Raw genomic sequence first — 21,557 nt, 5'->3', positions numbered from 1 at the left:
GAACCGCGGCAGCTGGATACTCCGATAAAATATACACGTAAGAACAGCGCCCGTTGGTTCATGCAAAACTTCTCCTCTTTCGTTCGAATCCTTTACGGTCTAGCTCCTCTACTAATTCAATTTTAATCTATAAATTTTCCCAAAGGACTTATTACGATAGAAGAATCGGTTAAACGACTTTTTTTAGTTTTTTAACTAATTCCTAAAATAGATAAAACAGAAATTAATTTTTCTTTGCTGTGCGAATATATCGATACGGATATATATAAATACGTAACTTAAAAATTTCTATTCTTCTTTCGTTCGTTTGTGTGTCGAGAAACGAAACAGTTAGACCGTAAAGGATCATGTAAGTACACACGTACTAACCGCGTCTTACGTCTAAGGTTACTTAAAAAAACCAACAGCTATCCGATGAACTTTATAAAAAATTATTCACCTCTCGATCGAGAAATCATTATCTGGTTCCATTCGAAAACGATGTATTTTTACTCGGTGTTCGTCTTAAGTCTATCCCTTCTTTCTTTCTTCTTCGGTTTCGTTCTATTTACAAGGAAAAAAGTGCGCGGGAGAACGCTTCGGTGCCTCTAAATATATTAGCGCGAATCTCGAGTTTCGTTATTGTACTTTCTCCCCTCCCTTTTGTGTTCTTCCTTTCTTTCGTTTTTGCATGAACCAACTAAAATCCGTAGCTCGCGCGCGAGGCCAATTATCACGCTTCGCGCGACGAAGCCATTTTTTTTAAATCGAATTCATTTTCGGCTCTATTCTGCATTAGTACGATTAAGAGTTTTTTTTTTTTTTTTTCGACACTGCGTAGAAAAATATGATTTTCATTGTCACCCTCATATCTCTCAGTGAATTGCGTTTGATTTACAACGAACTGTTACCTTTTAAACTTTTAGTTTTTTTTCTTCTTCCCTGTTCGATCGATTACCTTTACGTCTGATCGCTCGTCGAAAACAATCTGTTTTACAATAACTACATGGTAAATTAGCGAGAAATCAATGCTCGAAACTGTGTTTCTCATCGTCGTCGTTCTTTCTGGTCATTCAATTTTTCTCCTTACTCGTTTTTACGAGGTTAAGATCGATAGACTTATCATTATCGAACACGATGTCCCATTTCGAGCAATGATTATTTTCGAACTTACTACAGAAATAGCGTTCAAACGTCTAGTCGTATCGCTGTAAATGATAGTATACAAATAACGCAAAAAAGTAATAGCGATAACAATAACGGTATTTTGCGATATTAATCCTCTATAATCTAAACAAAGCATTCGATGCTTTAAAAAAAAAAAAGTTGCCATTTTCAAAAATTTTGGAGATCTTTTTATAAATTTGTTTCTTGTTCCAAGAGAAAATGTTTAATGCTTTAAGTTAAAAGCCGTTACATAGTCACGCGCATTAGTACGAACAGTCCATAGAGGATTAAGTAAACACCAGTACGAAACGCTTTTACCATACGAAAAAAGGAATTCTACAAGTTTCCGTGAATTTGTTTTCTCAAGGTTTAAGACTTTTCTTTCTTATGTCTTCTTCCTTACAGTTTCTAGTAAAACTGTAAAACGAGATGTACGCAAATTCAATCTGTTATTATCATTTTGTTATTTTTCCCATTCTCTCGCTCTCGGTTTCACTCGCAATCTCTCCCTTTCACTCTCTTAGCTCGTGCAACTTAGGCAATAAAGGCCTATACCTTATTACTACTTATGCTCTATAAAACGCGATACTTATGCTCGTTTAATCATTAGACACTACTATCGATTACAAGAACGGAAAACCTATGTATCTATAGGCAGAAGACAAACTAAATCGTTTCCAACCACTGAGTTGGCAAAACAGAGTGCCTCGGTATCTTCTGTAACGAAGCTGTAGTTTCGCTTCATTTGATTCATGACATAAAGTAAAATATCTATACATTCGATACACAGGAAGGAATAAGTACGAAACGTATACGTAGCTCTACCAGCGAAATTCTAATCTTGAAAAATGCAAATAAACATTTTCCATTCCGTCCGAGCAACAAATTTTCCACGTCCTTTTATTTATACTTGGCTTTTGCCATTTAGCGAAACACAAAAAAGATCGCTAAAAAAGAAAATCGAAGAAATCATAATTGAAAAGTACAGAAAAAACGTGTTTCTTCGTTCTGTTCACTCCCCTTTCGTCGACAACTCTCGTCCCTGGATCCTCTTTTTTTTTCTTTTTTTCTAAAAAACACACATCTTACTTTTTCTTCTCTTTCAATCATCATTTTCACATTATTAAAAAATATTTCATCTTCTTCCTCTCTCGATCGCCCGTTGAACCGCTTTTTGTTCGTCTCTTTTTTTTTTTTTTTTGTTAGCTCGCTCACGGCGCAAAAAGAGTGTCGGATGGCGACGAAAACGACAAAAAAAGTTGCGAACGGGGGACGAAAGAGGAAAGGAGCATACACAGGGTGTCCCGAAAAAGAGCTATGCACGAGGCCATATCCATGGACTTTTACTCATAAGGTGGAAAAAGTATGCAGGTGCGGTTAAAGTCCAGCGCTATGCAAAGGCACCGGAGAATTGTTATTTTTCTTTCTTCTCTTCCGTTTTTACAGACGCGTTAACTATTCTTATTCCTCCCTTTCCTTTCTCTCTTTCTCATCTTTTTTTCTCTAGGAACACCAACTATGCCTATTATACCTCGACGAAGTGGTCGGTTTTCTGAAATATCAAAGACAAACTGTCCGCCTCGTCGAGCGTGGAAATATCAGGTTCTTTCTCCATTTTTTTTTTTATTCATTTTTCTTTTTGGCTACCCTTGAAAATAGACCGCTTCTTGAGCCTCTCATTTGTTTAATCTCTCGAAAAAAAAAAAAGAAATCATACGTCGAACTTCTGAAAAATTTCTCTCTCTCTCTCTCTCTCTCTCTCTCTTTCTCTCGCTCGCTCTTTTTCGCGCGCGCTCGCTGTTGTTTTATTTCTTCTTTTTTATAAATCGTAAAGCTATTTGTCATTATTTTCATCTCACTTTTCCACTTCATGTAGTCCACCGATTTCCTGTTCCGGAAAAATTTGATATCTCTCTCTCTCTCTCTCTCTCTCTCACATTATATATATATTTTTATATTATATTATATACTTTTATATATATATAACTACCCACGTGTCAACGTTCTTTCTTTTTTTCCTCTCTTTCCTTTTGTTTAATTCTTTCACAGGCTCTTTCTCTCTTCCCCTTATACCTTTCGGATTATTATATGCACGCATAAAACGCACGCAAACAAGCACACACGTTCCGACATATTTTTCTCTCCGATTCGGCGCGCGCGTGCATGTACACGCATACAACACATGCAGACATACGCATCTTTTATACTTCTCTCCTCGTCTTTCACTTACATATCGTAGTAATCTTATTTTTTTTTTTTTCTTCTTCATCTTGTATACAAACTTACTCGCTAAAACATATAACCTAAAGTGTACTCTCTGTTCTCTTTCTTCTCTTCTCTTTTTTTCATGATTACAAGTACATGGCGGTGGAGTATTTTAATACAGCTCGTTCTTTTATACTTTTTTTAAATGTATATATATATATATAACTTTTAGTATATATATATACATATATATTTGTATATAATATTTTTAGTACATCCTTATATTTGAGGTCTGACGAATCCTGAATTTTTCATATTACCTGCTATAGAACGCATATACGACTTTTGCTAGAAATATGATGCAAAACAGTCGGTGATGATCAATTGGAAGAAGACCAAAAATTTATGATTACTGGAACAAAACTCAAGTGAACGTTAGAAAATAACTGTGTGTAGTATATTTACGGTCAAACGTAGGAGATAATTAAAAAATATATCAACGATGAATTTGTACGTCTATTCTATTTGCATATCCTAAGTTCTTTACAAAATACTTTATAGTTCATTCTCGTAAGCAATAATGGATCGCCGAAACGCGTCGTCCTCCCAACGAATACGATGCTTTCAATATTTTCCCTTTCCTTTCTCTCTTTTCTTTTTATAATAGCGCATCACATTCCTAACTACTTTTTTCATACGTTATATTCTTGCATTTTGTTTTCCTCATACGGTTTACATCAGAACGTAAACGTATTCAGCAGCTGTTGCGTGTAATGTTTAAGGATATAGGACGTCTACTTTTAAGAATTAAAAAAAAAAAAAAAAAGAAAAGAAGAAAACGGACGAAAGGATAGCGTCGACGATCTGGTAGACTGGAATTAATGCCTGTGGCAAGAAAGTATCGGCGTAGGGAGTTCGAAGAAAATGGCACACTGAATAATACTAAAACGAGGAAGAAATGGTTGAAAAAAAACACATCAGACAAAGTGAGACAATTGGAACAAATGTCAGTTTTGTCCGAAACGATCACAGTCCGCGAGGGTATTTCACTTCCACGATGCGGATAAATAAGACGTAAAAAAAGATTATAAAACTAACATTCTTTTTAACGACGATTACTTGAATATTTACTATAATATATACGTATAAAAATTATAATAATAATAAACAAAGAAAATCAAAAGTACATGAAGTCTAACGAAAAACGTTCACTAACACGATCAGTATTCAACGAAAGTTAAAGGGATTTAACGAAAAAAATATGTATAAAAAACAATGTAAAAAAACGATATAAAAAACGATGTAAACTCCTAAAGAACTTACGTATATAAAAAAAGTGAGATATAGTACGATTCTCGGCGAAAACGCAAAATATATACGTGTACATAAATACATACATATGTATATATACGCAATTATGTATAAATGTATACATAGAAGCAAAAATTTGGAACTATATATTGTAAAATATAAAATACTGTCAACTTTGTATATATACGAAATAAATTTCTAAAAACAAAAGCGAAATAATGTTTGTTCGTTCCTTTACTGACTAAAGTATTGCCACGTGTTCTTTTAGCTACTGCTTTGTAATGTTTCATTAAAACATTAAATAACTCGACTCTAAAAATAAAATATTTTCTAACTTCGTCGGAAAGATTGTAAACATATCTAATTCTTTAGATCAAGATACGATCAAAATATCAATGATTAAAAGAAATATACTTTTCGGCTTATTAAGAAATTGAAAGACGTTACATATTAATCGGTGGGATGACTCGTTTGCATCCTTATATACATGTCTTCGTTCACACAGATTCTAAACTTTTGTTTGTGTTCAACGATTTTAGGTTGACTAATTGAAAATAAATTTATGAACTAAATCGAATCATTCGGTTCAACTCATTTGGAAAAGATTTATAATATTTCTCTCTCTCTCTCTCTCTCTCTCTCTCTCTTGATAATAAGCTTAGCTTGATAATAAGTAGCTTCTTTGTGTTTTACATCAAGCCTTCATAAAAATATGTTTTGTTTCTCATACGTACAGTAGTATGGCAAGACTTTTATATCAGGCTCTAATCTAACGCTCCTAGAGAAAATTATGGTGTCTCTTTTCCGTGTGCATGGAAACACTCTCTATGTCTCTCTCTTCATTTTTTTTTTCTTTTTTTTTTTTTCCTTTCTTGATCATGTACATACACATATGGCACACTTTTTCAAGATAAGATCTATGCGTACATATCTCAAAAACAATACCTGACATACAGGTGATAAAAACTGTGCATACCGTTGAAAAATTTATGCAATTGTCACAGCTTTTGCATTATTGTACTAGGACATAGAGAGTCAGCAGAATCACGGATAATTGTTTGTTATCGTAGAAAACTTACTAAAGTCGAAACGAAGGAAAGCGGTCGAATTAACTCTCACTGGCTAAGAGTACTCGTGCAATTTGTCAGTTTTGTTACCTCTTAATCGAGGTCTTCCCCTGCTCTCAGAAATCTTTAACGTGTCCCAAAAAACTGAGGTCGTGCGTTTGATAGTGGCTGGATGTAGCAAGTGGCGTGACACTCGATTGGTGCGCCACGTTAACGGCCGTCAAATGATGATGATGCAACGAATGATGAGAAGTATGCGAGTGAAGAATATTATTAGGATGGGGAACTTGGAAGTTCCCTGGTGGCGGGGCTCAGGACAGGAGAGGTCCCGGATGTCCACCAGAAAGAACGGACGATGCTGTAACAGCTGTTGTCTGCATATTTGAAACATTATTTTGCTGTTGATTTTGCTGTGTACCTAGAGATAAAAGAATCTCGTTACAGTAACAAGAATGCTTTATTTATGTTTATTATTACACAGACCGAAAATATCTCTATCTCCTTACCAGCATTTTGACTGAGCTCAGCTTTTACCCTTCTTGCGATGTGGCTTCTGGTATGCTTTCTTAAATGATCTTTACGATAAAATCCTTTTCCACACTCTGTACATACATGTCGTTTCTCGCCAGAATGTATAACAAAGTGCAATGTCAATTGCTCTTTCCTTTTGAAAGCTTTTAAACAAACGGTACAAACGTATGGACGTTCGGGGTTGTGACTCTGTTTGTGACGTGTAAGATGATCCTTTCTTTTGAGGCCTGCCCCACAAATATCGCACACGAATCTTCGTTCTAATGTATGTCCCAGAAGATGTTGTTCCAATAATTCACGTTCTGGGTATGCCATATGACATTCTGGACAGCAATACAACGTAGAGCCATCTAGAGCCGTCGTTAAGCGAATTTCTCCAGGTTTTGGACGTGGCTTTTTCTCCTTGGGAGCCTTCTTCTTTTTCTTCTTTTTATTATTCGGGGACATCATTATGTTAGGCGTTGTTGTAGTTGCTACAGCTACAGAAGTGGTTTGTGCCATTTCTGATTCTTTCTTAATACTTTCTGCAGAATATTTTAAGAAATGATGTAAACTTAACGGTAAAGTACTAGCTGGTAAATGACTGAGGTAATCTGCCACGGTGGATCCAGGAGTAGCCAAAGACTGCCACGTAGCAGGCATAGTTGCAGGAGTTTGAGTATGAGCGTGCTGCTGATGATGTTGATGCATCGTATAATCTTGTTGGCTACCATTTGTTGTAGTTTCTCCATTGCGCTGTTGCTCGTCTCCCTTCTTTTCTTTATTTTTATCTTTATCCTGTAGGAGATTGCAAACATCTTGTTGATTTATAGTTTCGGTCGCTTGCTGAAAAGTTTCAAGTTCTCTATTAAGTACTTCTATATTATCCTATGCTTTAAATGTTAATATAAAAAGACAAAGTAGCTGACCTGATGATAAGAACGCTTTTCTGGCATTCCAGGCGAATTAGAGGGCCGCTGTTGAACTGGTTGAGCTTGGGAATATGGTACGTTTGGGTAATGATGAACATTGCTGTTAGGATAACTTGCTTTATTGTTCATCATCACTTGTGACTGAGCAGATTGCACGCCGTTGCTTTCAGGACGGTACTTTCCCATAACCGGCACTCCAATCGGAGGCTGGTTGGGAAAATGATTGGCGTAACGTCCGCCCGCACCGCCGGAGCCGTCGGTTGCGAACTGATGAATACTAGGAATAGTACCGGGAAAATGGCTTCCGAACGGCGGGAAATTCATTGCAAACCGTCAATCAAATACCTGAAAAATTGCAAACGAATTAGAACCGATATAAAATGACACTTATCGACACTTTACATACTACGAGTTACAGGATGGTTTCGCGGAAGAAGTTCGTCGGTCAACCAACATCTATCAACATTTTCCCAAAATTTACAATCACGACGCGTTATCGTTAACATACTAATAAACATTGAACAACTCGTCGACATTAGACGGTGATATGTGCCTATGAAATACATTGCAATCGCCTTAAACAAAAATTATGCCATCGTCCGTGGGAAAAGCTCGGGTAGAGACGCGGAAAATAATAAGTTGTCGGCGACATCGGCGATAACAACGGGAGAGGCGTTTCGCGGGTACATGACACACCGAGACGAAGATATCTGGTACGTCCAGCTTAAACGACGCCCGAGTATTTACTCACAGCAACGTCCCTCTCCCCATGTTTCTTCGCCGTGGAATCGAATCCTTTCCTCGGAGGGGGGTCTCCGAGAGGTGAGAGCGAGCGTAGGGGCAGATTTTTACAACACGAGAGACACAAGCATAAGAAGCAAGAGGACACAGCACGCCACCGCCACCGTCACCGCTGCTGCTGCGTCAGCCTTCTGTCACGAGGAAATACACACGAGGGGAAACAGTCGCGTTTCCCTTCTTAAACCGCACGATTGTTGTACGAAAAAAACACGTAAATCTTCACTGATGAATATACTAGGATATTGCACGCGTTCTTTTAATAAGGATTACGAAGGATATACACACTGATTATAGAAAAGGGTAGAAGACGGAAAAAGACGTTAAAAAACGAATATTGTAAGCGGCGAAGGATCGTCGCGATGCGGGGGAAGGGTGGCCGTAGAGGGACGGCGGCGCGGAGAACGGGAATCAGAGGACGGGAAGAATGAAGGAGAACGGGGGAGGACGCAGGGGGGATGATCTGGTGGCAGAGGGATGGGTACAGTATGCGTGCAGTGGGATGAAGTGTGAGGGGAGAGACCCCGAGACTTCCCCCTCTCGGCACCTAGTCGATACGCGGGGGCCGAATTCGCACGAAATTCAGCAGAAAATGGCCGTACCGAATACGGAACATCACGAACGTTAAGCTCTAACTTAATTCGAAAAAATTTAGTAGAAAATCCACCTTACCATTTAGTACTTAGCAGCTTGCGCTCGCCTGGTACAAAAATTTTCACGAAGCCGAGAATCTCCGAAAAAAGATCCCCCGCTCTATGTGTGTGCCGTTGACACCTGTCCCTCAAGTCGGTGCCCCCACCCCATCCGTCCGCCCTCTACTGTGCCAGCCTCTTAACTATTTTTTCTCTCTCCCGACCCTCCTCGCAACCGCGCCGGCGAAAATGCCCGAATCCATCGGGGTTTTAACTTCGAATTGCTCCCGGCGACCTGCCATTATTTTCTCTCTCTTTCTCTCCGTCTACAGGAGGAGTAGGAACAAGTTCGAGATATATACTCCACGGTCGTCGACGAATACCACCAATCAGAAAGAGAAAAGTACGGAGCGAAACTTGACGAGGAATATCTCCTGTTTTATAATGTTATATTTTTGTAATTAACAGTTAATTAATAATCTCTGTTATTACAGAATGTGAAATCGAATTTAATGATATAAGAATCTGTAGTCAATGTATATGAAAATTGTTGTAACGAATAATTTATTTGCAAATGAATATTTTATTAAAATTAATAAAAATTAAAATTATGTGCGTGTGCGTGTGTGCGCGCGCGCGCGCGTATGTGTGTGTGTATATATATATATATATGTAGCAACATAAAAAAATATATAATCCTTACATCCATTAATAGAATAATATCAATACAAATATACAAATGATTCCAAAGATTAATAAATTCTCCTGTATATAGATTATCGGTTAATAGTTTGTTTATTTAAAATGCATCGATATATTTTAGATATTAACAACTTATGCTCGGTAGTTTATAAATTAAAAGTACGCGAATCAATAATACAACAATTTTTATAATTGGTTAATCAATAGAAAATTGTTTATATTAAATGTTTTATTTTAGCTATTTTCTCCAATATTTATGTAAGTAACAATGAAAATGACTTATAGACTATCCATACTGATTATGATAATAGCTATAATAATATGATAATAAAATAATAATTATATTTCTTGTACAGTTATACCCATTGCCTTTGATAATGATACTTGCAATAAAAATTATTCTTTTTGTATACATACATCTTTTTCTCAAATGATCTAGAGAGTGTATCATGATTGGTTAATAGATTGGATGATGGTTCATTTCCAACAATTATTTGCTGTATCTCTGAAATGTGCATTTTATGATAATACAAAATTTTTTTTTTTCGAATATGTATATTCAACTGAAAGAAGAGAATTAAAAAGTCTTCTCATAAAAATTATTAGTTTAGTAAATAAAACGATTTAAATACTATACAAAATAAATTACACTAGCTTAGAATCTCTAGACGTATTAGTGGCTGTAAAACTGCTTTTTGCTGAATTTAAATACACGATTTTAATTAGCCACTCGTATTTTGTGATAATCTTAAATTAATCCAAAAATAACAGATGTACTTACATTTAATTATTTTGAAATTTTTGTAATAATAAATGTATTTTTCTTTATATTTATTTATATTGATAAAATAAAAAATGTATCTATTTTCGTAAAAGCAAACATTAGCTAATCAATGTGTAGATGCAGATACAAATATAAAACTTTACAATTTATATCGCAAAACGTAGTTTTCTTTTAAATATTAATCATCATTTGACGGTGTTTGACGATACACTCTTGTTCCGCGTCTTTATAATCACATAAAGAATAAGTGGAATAAATAAATGGATTCATTTTATATCTGCACGACAATTTCTTCCCTTTTTGTGAACGGTAAATTGATAAATTGGTATTTACAGCCCTGCCTTGTGTATTATTTTAGTTTAGTTACTTACGCATTACGTATTTTTCTCATCTTATATTTATTATGGGGGGAAAAAAAAAAAAAAAAGAAAATGAAATTAACTTTAGCCGAAAACTCGATTGCATTCTGTGTGACGAATCCAGTTCGCGCTTTCAAAAATATATTTTCATATTTATATATATATATAATATATGTATATATAAACTTCTTTATTTAATTCTAACTTGCGTCATGGAACTGGATCAGCGACAAAAACATTTTGAATTAAACGAGCAAATTAACTCGTCTTTTATCATTTTTTTTTTTTCTTTTTGTTTTTCTACACGTACGCTATAACGTGTACGCAAAAATTAAAAAATTATACGTATGAACTTCGTTTGTCAGTCAGCTCAGCAGCGTAATTATAATCATAGATTAATCTGGCCTATAACTTCCTTAGAAGCTGATGGTGTACAAACTTCGAAATGCGACGGCTCATCGGTAAAAGTATCTTTATTTAAAGATACAGCGAATGTCTCAATTTTGTAACACCACTACTAGGCAACGATAACCACCATCAACGAATTTTTTTCAACACAATACCAATTTGACTATGAGATTATAGAATTCAATCGGCAAGAACACCTTCCCTTGCACGACCTCTAGATTGTTGATGATTAAATCGGAAGAACCGCCCAGGCTGACTCGGGGCGGTATGCTGCTGCTAATGCTGCTGCTGCTGCTGTTGCTGCGGCTGCTGCTGCTGCTGTTGCTGCTGCTGCTGCTGCTGCTGTTGCTGCTGCTGCTGTTGTTGTTGTTGATGATGGAGCATAGCCATTGCACCAGTTTCCGCAGCAGTTGGAAGAACAACCGTAGACTGTTCACTAACAGCTATCTGATGAATCTGCGCCTGAGATCCTTGACCTACTTGTATTTGAATCTGCTGCAACTCAGATACCGAAGATTGTTGCTGTAATTGGTCTGCTTGCTGTTGCAATTGTTCCGCCTGTTGTTGTTGATCCGTTTGTTGTTGCGAATTTTGGGAAGTATCAGCAATATTCGAAGGGTCTTCTTTGATACGTTTTGCTAAATGGGATCTGGCATGTTTTCTCAAGTGATCTTTGCGATAGAATGCTTTACCGCATTCAGTACAAACCTCTGTTTTCTGTCCAGAATGTATAACAAAATGAAGATTCAAGTGCTCTTTTCGTTTAAAACCTTTCATACAAACTGAACAAATGAAAGGTCTGTCAGGGTTATGACCCAATTTGTGCCGTTCTAAATGTTCTTTACGTTTCAAACCTGCACCACAAATGTCACAAATAAACCTTCTTTCTATCTTATGCCCGATAAGATGTTGTTCCAAGAGTTCCTTTTCAGGATATGCCATGTTACATTGAGGACAACAGAATAGCGTTGTGCCATCAAGAGCAGTAACTATGCTCACTTGACCTGGTTTTGGCTTTTTTGGCTTTGGAGGCTTTTTCTTATACTTCTTTTTTCTCTTAGGTTTTGTACCAGATTCTTGTTCCTCAACGACATCGGGAATAATGGCGGTTTCACCGCTTGCCACGGTAATCTGTACTGCTTGTTCACCGGATGCGGTACTTCCAGATGCGTCTAACCCATCAGCTCCTAGAGGACTCGACTCGATAGTGGCTTCTCTCTTTATCGTTTCTGCCGAAAATTTCAAAAAGTGCTGCAAACTAAGAGGCAAGGTACTAGCAGGCAATCTAGAGAGATAATCAGCCACAGTTGACCCCGGGGTTGCCAGACTTTGCCAACTCGCAGGCATAGATGCAATATATTCCTCTGCACTTTGATTCCCTTGATTCTTAATGTTACCTCTCTTAATGAGAGCGACCGGTGTCGTACCTTCCTTCACATCTTCCTTCGACTCTTCCATACCTTCGCGTAAAATTAAATCTTGTGGGATCTGTGCGACGACGGTTAATCCTTCGGGTGCCCCTGGTAGCTGCACTGTCTGTTGAATGGTTTGTTGGGACGTAGTGGTGACCGCTGTAGATGTACTTTGGGTTGTTTGATCAGACCTAAAATAAGGACAATATGTTAGAATATAAGCAATTAACACGAATATAAACATAGAATTTAAACGAATACTTAAAAAATAGGATACATTTACTATAAACAATCCTATGTAAAATGTGCTAAAAGTAATTTAGGTGAAACGATGGTTCTTACGTTTGCGTCGTAGCCACGGTGTTTTGTGGTTGAACTTGAATTTGTACCCCATCTGCGCCTTGTTGACTATATGCAACGGTAAGAACTGTTGCGGCACCTTGGGGGAACTGTCCCAAAGATATTGGGGCCAAATGATACTTTGGCTGATCACCACTGTTTCCACTTTGCGAAACGCTGGGATTGACCACCTGGATTTGGACGGTTTGCTGCTGTTGCGTGCCATCTTTTCCAGGTACGGTAATTGGCAGCGTGATAATTTGCTGCTGCTGATTGTTACCCCCTTGAGCCACCGCGAACCCGTTCGGATCGACCGGCCTCAGATAATGGACTCCACCTTCGCCACCGGATAAAACGCCAACCACTTGACCACCAGTAGGTAGATTTTGCGCGAATTTAGCGGTTGCAAATTGATGAACTGTGCCCGTCGGTAGCGAGCCTGTTGTAAACCCGGGAAAGGGCGTGAAATTCATCTTTCACGATAATTAAATCTGAAAATCAAACAGAACGTAGTTAGCATTAGGATATAAATATAGACCATGAAATTGATCGGTTATTGAACGTCTGAAACGAAATACAATATTTTTTCAGCTATGCAAATGTTTACACTGAATGAAGCAGTCAAAATTTAAATAATAATTAAAAACTATGAAAATTGTCAAAACTGAAGATATCGTGTTATTTGTTTGGTAATTATCAAATTCTATAAACATATAAAAAATCATATTAAATCGCTATAACGTCTTATAAAGTTGAAAATATATGTGTTTTTTTAAATTATCGTTTCTTTGCTTAAATGAAACGTATTTGCGTGTTACGAAACAAACAGAGTATCAAACACTTGATAACAGATACGTATTTACATATCATATTACACAACTACACTCACTTTGACGCATGAGTATTGCTGTCGAAGTTCATCGACCTTCGATACTTGAAACTGTTTCAAAACATATTCCGTGTTTTCATAGAATTCACAGATATTCTCTAATCCTGTAACGTTCCTTCAGCAGACATATTCCGAAGTAAAGTAAATACATCATGTCTGTACATCGATCATGTTGCTAAATACGAAAAACAAATTGCAAGTCAATAAACATGCATAAAAACCAATTAATCTGAACATCATCTGTCATATATCGCAAACATCGAATCTAAAGATATTTTATTTCTCATTTAATTTTATCCATCGTTCGGTGTCAATACTAGGTAACGCTATTGTATTCCATTTTCTATGTTCGTATCCCGTACTCGATATTAGCTACAGGTGGTTGGAGAACTTGTACACGACCCGCTGTTAAAAAGTTCCGCGCTACATGTGTTCCTACAGTAGTACAACGATTACCGGGGAAAAAAAAAAAGAAAAAAAAAAAAGCCGCCTCCCCGCGCAATGTACGTGTACGTTTCCCTATTCGTTCGTAATGTTAGTATCGTAATAAATCAAGATCAAGGTTGAGTGGAATAGCATGCCTCGGACGAAAGTAAATAGCCAATCTATTTGCTCTAAAGGTACAGTGTTTAGCAATTTGGATCGGGCTTTCACACCACCGTTACCACCGCTGCCCTTGTTCTCCCTGCGTTTGAAACGCGGTGCATTTGGTAACAGCACCCGAAGCATTTAACCGCGAAAGTGGTGAGAAGTTAAACGTCGAGAGTGTCCCGCCGCCCACCTCCTACCGTCGTAGTCTTAACTTCGAACCTCTTGACCATGTGTTGGTATGTGGGGGTGGGGTGAAAGATCCCCCACTTCACCCCCTTCCCCACCTCAAAGGGATCCGGGAGCAGGGAGGATAGTCGTCGAAGTGGCCCAGGATTGCACCCCACTCCACCATGATGGTGCCCCCACGGGGGTAGGGGTTAGGAGCACTCGACAGAGGGTAGGGGGGAACCCATAGGTGGGAAAACGGGAACCCACCGCGAAATAGAGCCCGAGACTCACTCTCTTTCTCGTACCAACACACGGAATATCGCGAGAATAGGACGGGAAGGAACGGATAGATCGGTGTGTAGGTGCGTAAGCGTGTGCCGCAAGCTCGAAAGGGTAGGGGTATGTCAAGAAAGAAGGGAGACGATCCTCGACATACCGGGAACTCCCCGGGGAGGGGAACGCGAAATATCGGGAGAGAACATACGAAGCAGACATCGCGGCAGACGAAGTGGGACACACCGATGACTCTCGCCCTTGATCCACCCGGTGGGTAGGGAAGGAGTAGTAGAAAACGGGTGAGGGATAGAGAAAGAGAGAGAAGAGGTTAGGTTACCCGTGCACCTCTCCTCCTTTCGACGTACCCGAGGAGGGTGCCGTGTCGAATGGACGATTATTTCGTGCCAGCAAGTCGTTGCGGGTGGTTGCACGGCTTAGTTAGAGAAACAAGAAGAAACGTACCGTAAACGTGAACACACACGCATAAACAGGACGCACCGCGGGATGCGTTTTTCGACTTTCACGGAATGGCGTGTGCGACTGACCGGTCAGCCTCGCCGACGTACCGTTGTTGGACGCTTTTGCAAGACGCGCATGTCGTAATGGCGCCGATTCTCTTAAGGTTCAACATATCTCTCTCACACTACATAACCGTCTCCCTCGCGTACACGTATCGAAGAGAGCATGTCTGAGCATTCGCGGTTTCTAGAGGAATTCTAGTGTCTCGTATGATATCGGGGGCAGCGTACGTTGAATGGAACAGCTCTCGAGCATTGTGCAATCAGATATGCTTGTTTACTAGCACCCAGGCTAAGGAAAATACGTAAATTTCGTACACAAGTAAAGTTAACATAGGGTAAAACTGTAATAGAGAGAGAAAGAGAGAGAGAGAGAGAGAGAGAGAGAAAAAGAGAAAGAGATACGCTGTATACGATACAAATTACAATGGATACTCTATGACTAATGTTGAACGGGTGTAGTTACGGCAACATCGCAATTGTGTAAACATCGAAGGCAAGTGCGCGCGCGCGCGTATAGACGGCGCCGCTGTTGTGTTAGGTAAACTGATGGACAAGGTTACCACGTCAGCAGATTCGGTGATACATCGGCCATGATGGAATTGAGTACACGGTGACGCGAGAAAATGGCACAGGTCCGCGAAGCCCGATGCTTTGTTCTCTCGATGGTTATTCCCTCTCTTCTCCCTTTCGCCCTGCGTCTCTCCCTCCCTTCAGTGCTCTTTCGATCGCGCATCGGGAGACGTTACGTGGAGAGGAAGTAGGAAAAAGATCGGGCGAGTTGGCAGAGGCGAGAGCAGGGCAGAGGCGAAACGGAGGACAGAGTAGAGCCAACAGAGGCACAGGCAGGGCTGTTGTTTACACCCCCACCTCGACGGGTTAGAGGCAGCGAGATGCCACGGAGGGGCCTCCGAGACCTCGGTGGGCACCCACCACCACGCAATTTCCAACCCCACCAGCCTCTCAACCACTGTCCGCACCTCCAACCACCCCACCAAAGCCAGCTCGAGCCAAGCCGTGAGCCACGACGAGGGCCCCGCGACGATTTTAGTGTCTTGGGGTGGGTGCTCTGTGGCCACCGTTTCGCGGTTTCTCGTGCACGTTTCGCATTAGGAGTAAAACGCGTAAAGATTCGTGGGGCGGCATCCGTCCGCGGATTCCTCCAACTCGTACCTTTAGTTTACCGTACGGAGACACACGTATATAGGTGCACGCGAGTTACCTGGGTACAACAAAACGATCATCATCCACGAGGAAAATGCGTGTCCTACTCACCCACAAGCAGCTGTGTCTCTCCCTTGTGCGCTCCAAACGTTGTACTGCTACTACTGTCGCCGCGTCGGAAGCTTCGCGTAGTACAGAGACCGTCCGCCTGGCTGGCTCGCCTGCGTCGTTCTCAATCTTCACCGTGGCGGCAGCAACTTTCTCATTTCTACGTATACATTCGCCGCTGTGCCACGGCTCTCTTGGCTAGCCACGGCTACTTTGCTTACGGTGCACACGTCATACGAAACAGAAAGAGAGAAAGAGACAGAAAGAGAGAAAAAGAGAGACGTACGTCGAAATTGTACGTGGGTCTTTCAAGATGATCGTGACGAGTCGTGACTCGTGACAAATTCGCGCACTACTGGCAGTCTTCTTGCGTTAACGGCACAAGCCGCGACGCGCACTCATTTCCGGGTATACGACAGTCGAGCTCGATCGAGTATGGCCCCCGGTCGGTAGGTAAGCGTGGGTCTTGGGCCGGCCAACGGGGAATGAATTCGAGCTAACGGTACATAGCCACCCGATGGTGGCCACACGTTAACTCGAAGCGCCGTGATGCCAGGCCACTCTCCTAAAAACCACGAGCTGTGAAAGTAGACACCCTCCTTCTTCCTACGGATTCCAGGCTTTATCTTGAATGACCTCGTCTCACCGCCCTCGTCGAACGCATTCTTGTTTTCCTCAGTCAAGTAAATAAAAATACGTTTAACCGCGAAAACTTACTGCTGCTATTAATATTCTATCGGAGAAATATCAACTATGGCGGCGGTTAGGCGCGGAGTATATTGTGAGAGCGAGGGGAAAGCGGCGCGTGCGCACTTCTAGATTAAACAAGTCAACTCGTAACAGTACCGTTCTATTTACAGATATTACAGATGATCTTTATAGTTTTACAAGAGTCCCGAACTTTCAAAAAAGAAATTATTAACAGCGCAAAAAACACCTGTCCGTCGCTCTGTCTTACTCTCAGTTACTTCGTTTCCTCTACCACTACAAAGCGACACTAACTCTGTGCGCACCTAGCGGAGACTGAAGTGAGGTTAGGTCGAGAATCGATATTACGAAGATACTTCGATGGCCGCCATATTTCCATATTATTGCGCGCGTTATACGAATCACTTGATATAGCCAGGGAGGAAATTCTTTTCTGATACAACCATTCGATCATCTGATCCTTTATTGTAAAATAAATAAATGAATAAATAAATAAATAAATATATATATATATATGTACTGGTAACACGATATAGGTACACAATAAAAATAAATTAAAAGCCTAATGTCTTTTTCTTTTTTCTTTTGTAGACATTTTATTATAAATATGCTATTTCATACTTTCACAATCTCAAAATACTTTACGATCTAATATTTGTTTATAAGAAAAATACAATTAATCAACGACACGTCATTCATATAGAAACACCAATTTAATTCAATTGCTATTGCTATATTATATTATAATAATAATGAAATACAGATCATTCAAATTCTAAATTCGTTAATCATAATTATGCAAATTTTAATTCTATGTCTTTCCAAGCGAACTGTTGCTTGACAAAAAATTTTAAATATTCTTTTGATATATACAATTGTATTATATGGAGATAATATCTTAATAATAAATAATAGATTGTTGTTTACAATGCTCTGAATCTTAAATTTTTCAAGATTTTCATTGATTTAAGAAAATTTAAATTCAAGTAAAAATACATTGAAAAGGAATGAAGAAAATGATATGCGAGAAATGCTTAATGATTAGGAATTATAATTTGAAAATATCGATATCAAAATGAATCAGATGCTCTCTGAACACGTTCCATATACAAGGAAAATAGCAGCTTGTTACTTTCGTAATAAAATGGATTTTCAACTGCGTCCAAATCGGGTTTATATTCTGCTATGTAACTACTTTGGCTAGAACTGCATCCGTCGTATAACGGTGATCCTTGAGAAAGCTCTGAATAATTTGGCGATGGCATAAAGCTTCTGCCACAGTAGTCTGTATCCATATTTTCAGTAACATTTTCATGCATGCCCGATAATCCATTAATATGAAGATTATTTATTCTTTTACTTAATGGCATAAATTCACTAAATTCTTCTTCTGCATCACGACCCCTTTTTCTAAATATGAGAGGTAAAGATGAATTATCAGAATGAAATCCAGTCATTTATATATGTTAAATGGCAGAGTGCATTACACACATACATCAACAAAAACTAACCTGTTTGCCCGAGTCATCCTCGAATTAATCTAAATTTTTAGCAGAAGATTTTAATATAAATATATTCTTAACCACTGCATATTATAATATCTGTAACTTTTCTTCGTCGAAACAATTAGCGTCGTATACTGTTGAGCTTACGTGTAAGTCATATACGTTTGCCAAAAAAACAAAGCTTGATTATACAAATCAGCAGTATACTCCGATATTCTTATTGCTCTGTAGTTCAACCTCCGGATGCTAGAGTGCGCAAGTGACATGTTTTTAAGCAAAATGTTTTAGACCTTAGATAAAAATAAAACGATCGAAAAAGATAAATAAAACGGGTACGAGAAAGAATATTTTATATTAAAATAACTGTACATTTTTTTATACTATAATATACAATATATTTATCTCTATGAAAAATGTTGGATATACTATCTAATAGGAAAAAAGATGAACCATCTTAATTCATATTTTAAATACTTTGAAAGCTTCGATATCGCTATCTTTTTATTTAAAATGCATTAGTCACAAGAATCTATAAGTCGAACGATAAGGAAGGGGATATAAAATAAAAAAATAAAAAATACGCAGTAGGTCTTTTTTATCGTAACGAGTAAGAATATCTCATATTCAAATATTACGCATAATTGTGATTCGTTTTTCCCATAGAGCATGTCTATGTCTAGGTTCCTGGTATCTCGAGTCTATTACCTACAATTTCTAATTGGTATTGCCAGAATTTCGTGACTTACGACCCACGATATAACCATCGATCATTTAGTTACCGACCGGAAGCGAAACATATATCAATGCACATAAGAAAATAATATAAGCTACTATTGTTAAAACTGACTCGTGGCCAATATACTCAAATTTTAACCAATTTAATGTAATTACCTTCGTGCATCTTTTTGCAATAAATTAATCAACTGAAATTATTTGATAACGAGTATTATATTTCCATAATTAAAGCGCATTAGTTACAATAATCTTTATACATATCTTCAGATTCTACGGAATTAAATATTCTTCCTAGAAGTATAGTTTCCAACATAGACAGTGAATTTCAAACTTATTTTTCTTCACGGCAGAATTAATTTCAAGATCGGTCGGTACATGTGTATGTAATGCACGTGTTATTTGTTCCGACGTTTTAACCTTTTAAACTTATAATATTTCTGTTGATACGACAACATGATCGAGTAACAGTATTTAATAATAGATACTAAATTTTTATTTATCACATAGAATCTTCTACAATCAATTTTTTAATCCTCCTGACTATGATATATTCGTATTTAAATTTATATTTAAGTTTGAATTCGTGATTCAAATGTTTCAATTACGTACTTAAGAAAATGTTCATGACAGTTTCGTTAAGGCATATCTATTTAGACACCATAAAATCTTGCTCGCAAAGCATAGAAAAAAAATTCAAACGACTTAATTACATGAGAAATTGTAGTATTTAAAAAACACTTTCGCATTCCTCATCAATACCGATTTCAAAAGATTTTGAGATACGTTTCTTATCTGATATCGAATTTTTCAAATATTTTTCTTGATAATCCACGTATTAACGAAACACAGTTATTAAAACGATATCTTATTTCAAAATTCTGATACATAATCATATATGTACAATGAGAAATTATTATATTTTGCAACATCATGATAAACAATATCGAAAACTGAAATAAAAAGGGAAATAATTGTAGATGTTAATGTTACTTGCTAAATATATGTATTATGTAAATTATCGTATGAAAGACATAAAGACAATTTGAGTTAAAATTATCGAATAAATTTTATTCTACGCTTCGTTCTTATACTACTTAATACAAGTACTTAAGTACAAGTACGAGAACAAATTAACAGCATACAAAAATATTGTTTCTCGTGTGAGATTTTTTCATAGAAAATAATTTGCGAAAGACGAGAAGAAGCGAAGTACGTGTACTTGTAATCGTATCGGGTCCGTTTATAGTAAAAGATTTAAAGAGCCGTATAAACGATCCATATTTGGCGCTTTTACACATGCTCCGCTTGATACGTGGGTGTGAACCGGGACCCTCGTTAGTTGTTACTCCGAACGAGTCGCTCCAATTACACCGTGATACGCATGTTGATGAGCTTAATTAATTTCAGAAGACCCGCCGAGAAAGACAGTCGCGGAATACTCGCCGTTATTATTAGGAAGTAGGAAACACATTTGTCGTCTGACAAACGTTTATCTCGTAAGATACCGGCATCCGTAGGATAACGAGGATTCTACCAGAGGAAAGGAAAACGCCTCCTTGCCTTGCCTTGCCTTGCCTTGCCTACCGTTCTCTTCTCTTTTTTCATCTGCTTTCCATTTCTGAAAATTTTCACGTCTAAGTTACATTTATCGTATAACCAGTGTAGCGTATTATATCGTTAGTATAGGATACGTAGTAAATCGATAAACTAACAAATTAACAAAATGTTTCTTTTCCTCGGTTAAATCAAATTTTCTAAAAAAAGTCGGTCTGTAGAAATATTTTCTCCAAGACGATCGAATCATCTCGGTTTTTCATTCTTGTCCCGATAGAATCGAAAAATTCTGCTTTCGCGCGATTAACGAGACGATCGATCGTCCCTTATCGTCATTAACGACGACGATTATCTCACAGTTACGTTAATATACTCAAAATTGGAAACGTGGCAATTCTCGGGATATTACGGAAGAGCTTGGACCGTGAAATTTTGTATTTCAAAGATTCACGAAATTCCTTGATCGATAGTGGGTCGGAATACTTTCTAAAAAGAGGACGCGACTAGTCGATACATCGTGCGATTCGCCATTAATCGTTGGAACGTATGCGATTTTAGGCGAACCGTTATTTCAATCTAATTTTCATAATTCTAACGTTCATTTTGTGCCAACACTAAATTAGACACGTTCAATGTATTCCCGTGTTTCTTTTACGCGTACATCCGATGCGTCTGCAAAAAGACGTCCAACACCTACGAGACGCACACATCGAGCTTCGTTAAATACGTATACGCG

At 38.2% G+C, this 21,557-nt stretch overlaps 3 protein-coding genes across 6 annotated transcripts; all 3 read right to left on the bottom strand.

Annotated features, from left to right (window-relative positions):
• Positions 1-5,306: 5,306 nt before the first annotated feature.
• LOC139998238 (uncharacterized) lies at positions 5,307-8,896 on the bottom strand. 4 transcript variants are annotated; one of them, XM_072022642.1, is made up of 4 exons: positions 8,642-8,896; positions 7,169-7,516; positions 6,236-7,085; positions 5,307-6,147 (listed from the first exon to the last, which is right to left on the bottom strand). In XM_072022642.1, exons 2-4 carry the CDS (start codon positions 7,493-7,495, stop codon positions 6,041-6,043), a joined length of 1,284 nt encoding a protein of 427 aa, XP_071878743.1. In that variant the 5' UTR covers positions 7,496-7,516; positions 8,642-8,896; the 3' UTR covers positions 5,307-6,040. The 4 variants fall into 4 exon arrangements, with proteins under 4 accessions (XP_071878743.1, XP_071878745.1, XP_071878742.1 ...); XM_072022644.1 differs by lacking the exon at positions 8,642-8,896 and adding an exon at positions 7,923-8,576 and having other exon boundaries at positions 6,236-7,037; XM_072022641.1 differs by lacking the exon at positions 8,642-8,896 and adding an exon at positions 7,923-8,574.
• Positions 8,897-10,714: 1,818 nt separating this feature from the next.
• Positions 10,715-17,473, bottom strand: LOC139998237 (uncharacterized). Its single transcript, XM_072022640.1, has 3 exons — positions 16,323-17,473; positions 12,609-13,096; positions 10,715-12,457 (listed from the first exon to the last, which is right to left on the bottom strand). The coding sequence occupies exons 2-3, from the start codon at positions 13,076-13,078 to the stop codon at positions 11,131-11,133; spliced, it is 1,797 nt and encodes a 598-aa protein (XP_071878741.1). The 5' UTR covers positions 13,079-13,096; positions 16,323-17,473; the 3' UTR covers positions 10,715-11,130.
• A 248-nt stretch (positions 17,474-17,721) lies between these two features.
• LOC139998239 (uncharacterized) lies at positions 17,722-18,758 on the bottom strand. The gene is made up of 2 exons (XM_072022645.1): positions 18,539-18,758; positions 17,722-18,437 (listed from the first exon to the last, which is right to left on the bottom strand). Exons 1-2 carry the CDS (start codon positions 18,553-18,555, stop codon positions 18,098-18,100), a joined length of 357 nt encoding a protein of 118 aa, XP_071878746.1. The 5' UTR covers positions 18,556-18,758; the 3' UTR covers positions 17,722-18,097.
• Positions 18,759-21,557: the final 2,799 nt, after the last annotated feature.

The sequence above is a fragment of the Bombus fervidus genome, chromosome 2 (assembly GCF_041682495.2).
Source record: "Bombus fervidus isolate BK054 chromosome 2, iyBomFerv1, whole genome shotgun sequence".
NCBI lineage: Eukaryota > Metazoa > Arthropoda > Insecta > Hymenoptera > Apidae > Bombus > Bombus fervidus.
This window is presented reverse-complemented; position numbering and strand designations above follow the sequence as displayed.

Bases quoted from the DNA above. Each gene is read 5' to 3' on its own strand.
- LOC139998237 (XM_072022640.1), bottom strand. From the start codon at position 13,078: ATGAATTTCACGCCCTTTCCCGGGTTTACAACAGGCTCGCTACCGACG. The intron at 12,458-12,608 runs GTAAGAACCATC...TCCTTATTTTAG, and splicing joins ACCGTGGCTACGACGCAAAC to GTCTGATCAAACAACCCAAA.
- LOC139998238 (XM_072022642.1), bottom strand. From the start codon at position 7,495: ATGAATTTCCCGCCGTTCGGAAGCCATTTTCCCGGTACTATTCCTAGT. The intron at 7,086-7,168 runs GTCAGCTACTTT...GAAACTTTTCAG, and splicing joins AAAAGCGTTCTTATCATCAG to CAAGCGACCGAAACTATAAA. The intron at 6,148-6,235 runs GTAAGGAGATAG...TTTTATCTCTAG, and splicing joins TGAGCTCAGTCAAAATGCTG to GTACACAGCAAAATCAACAG.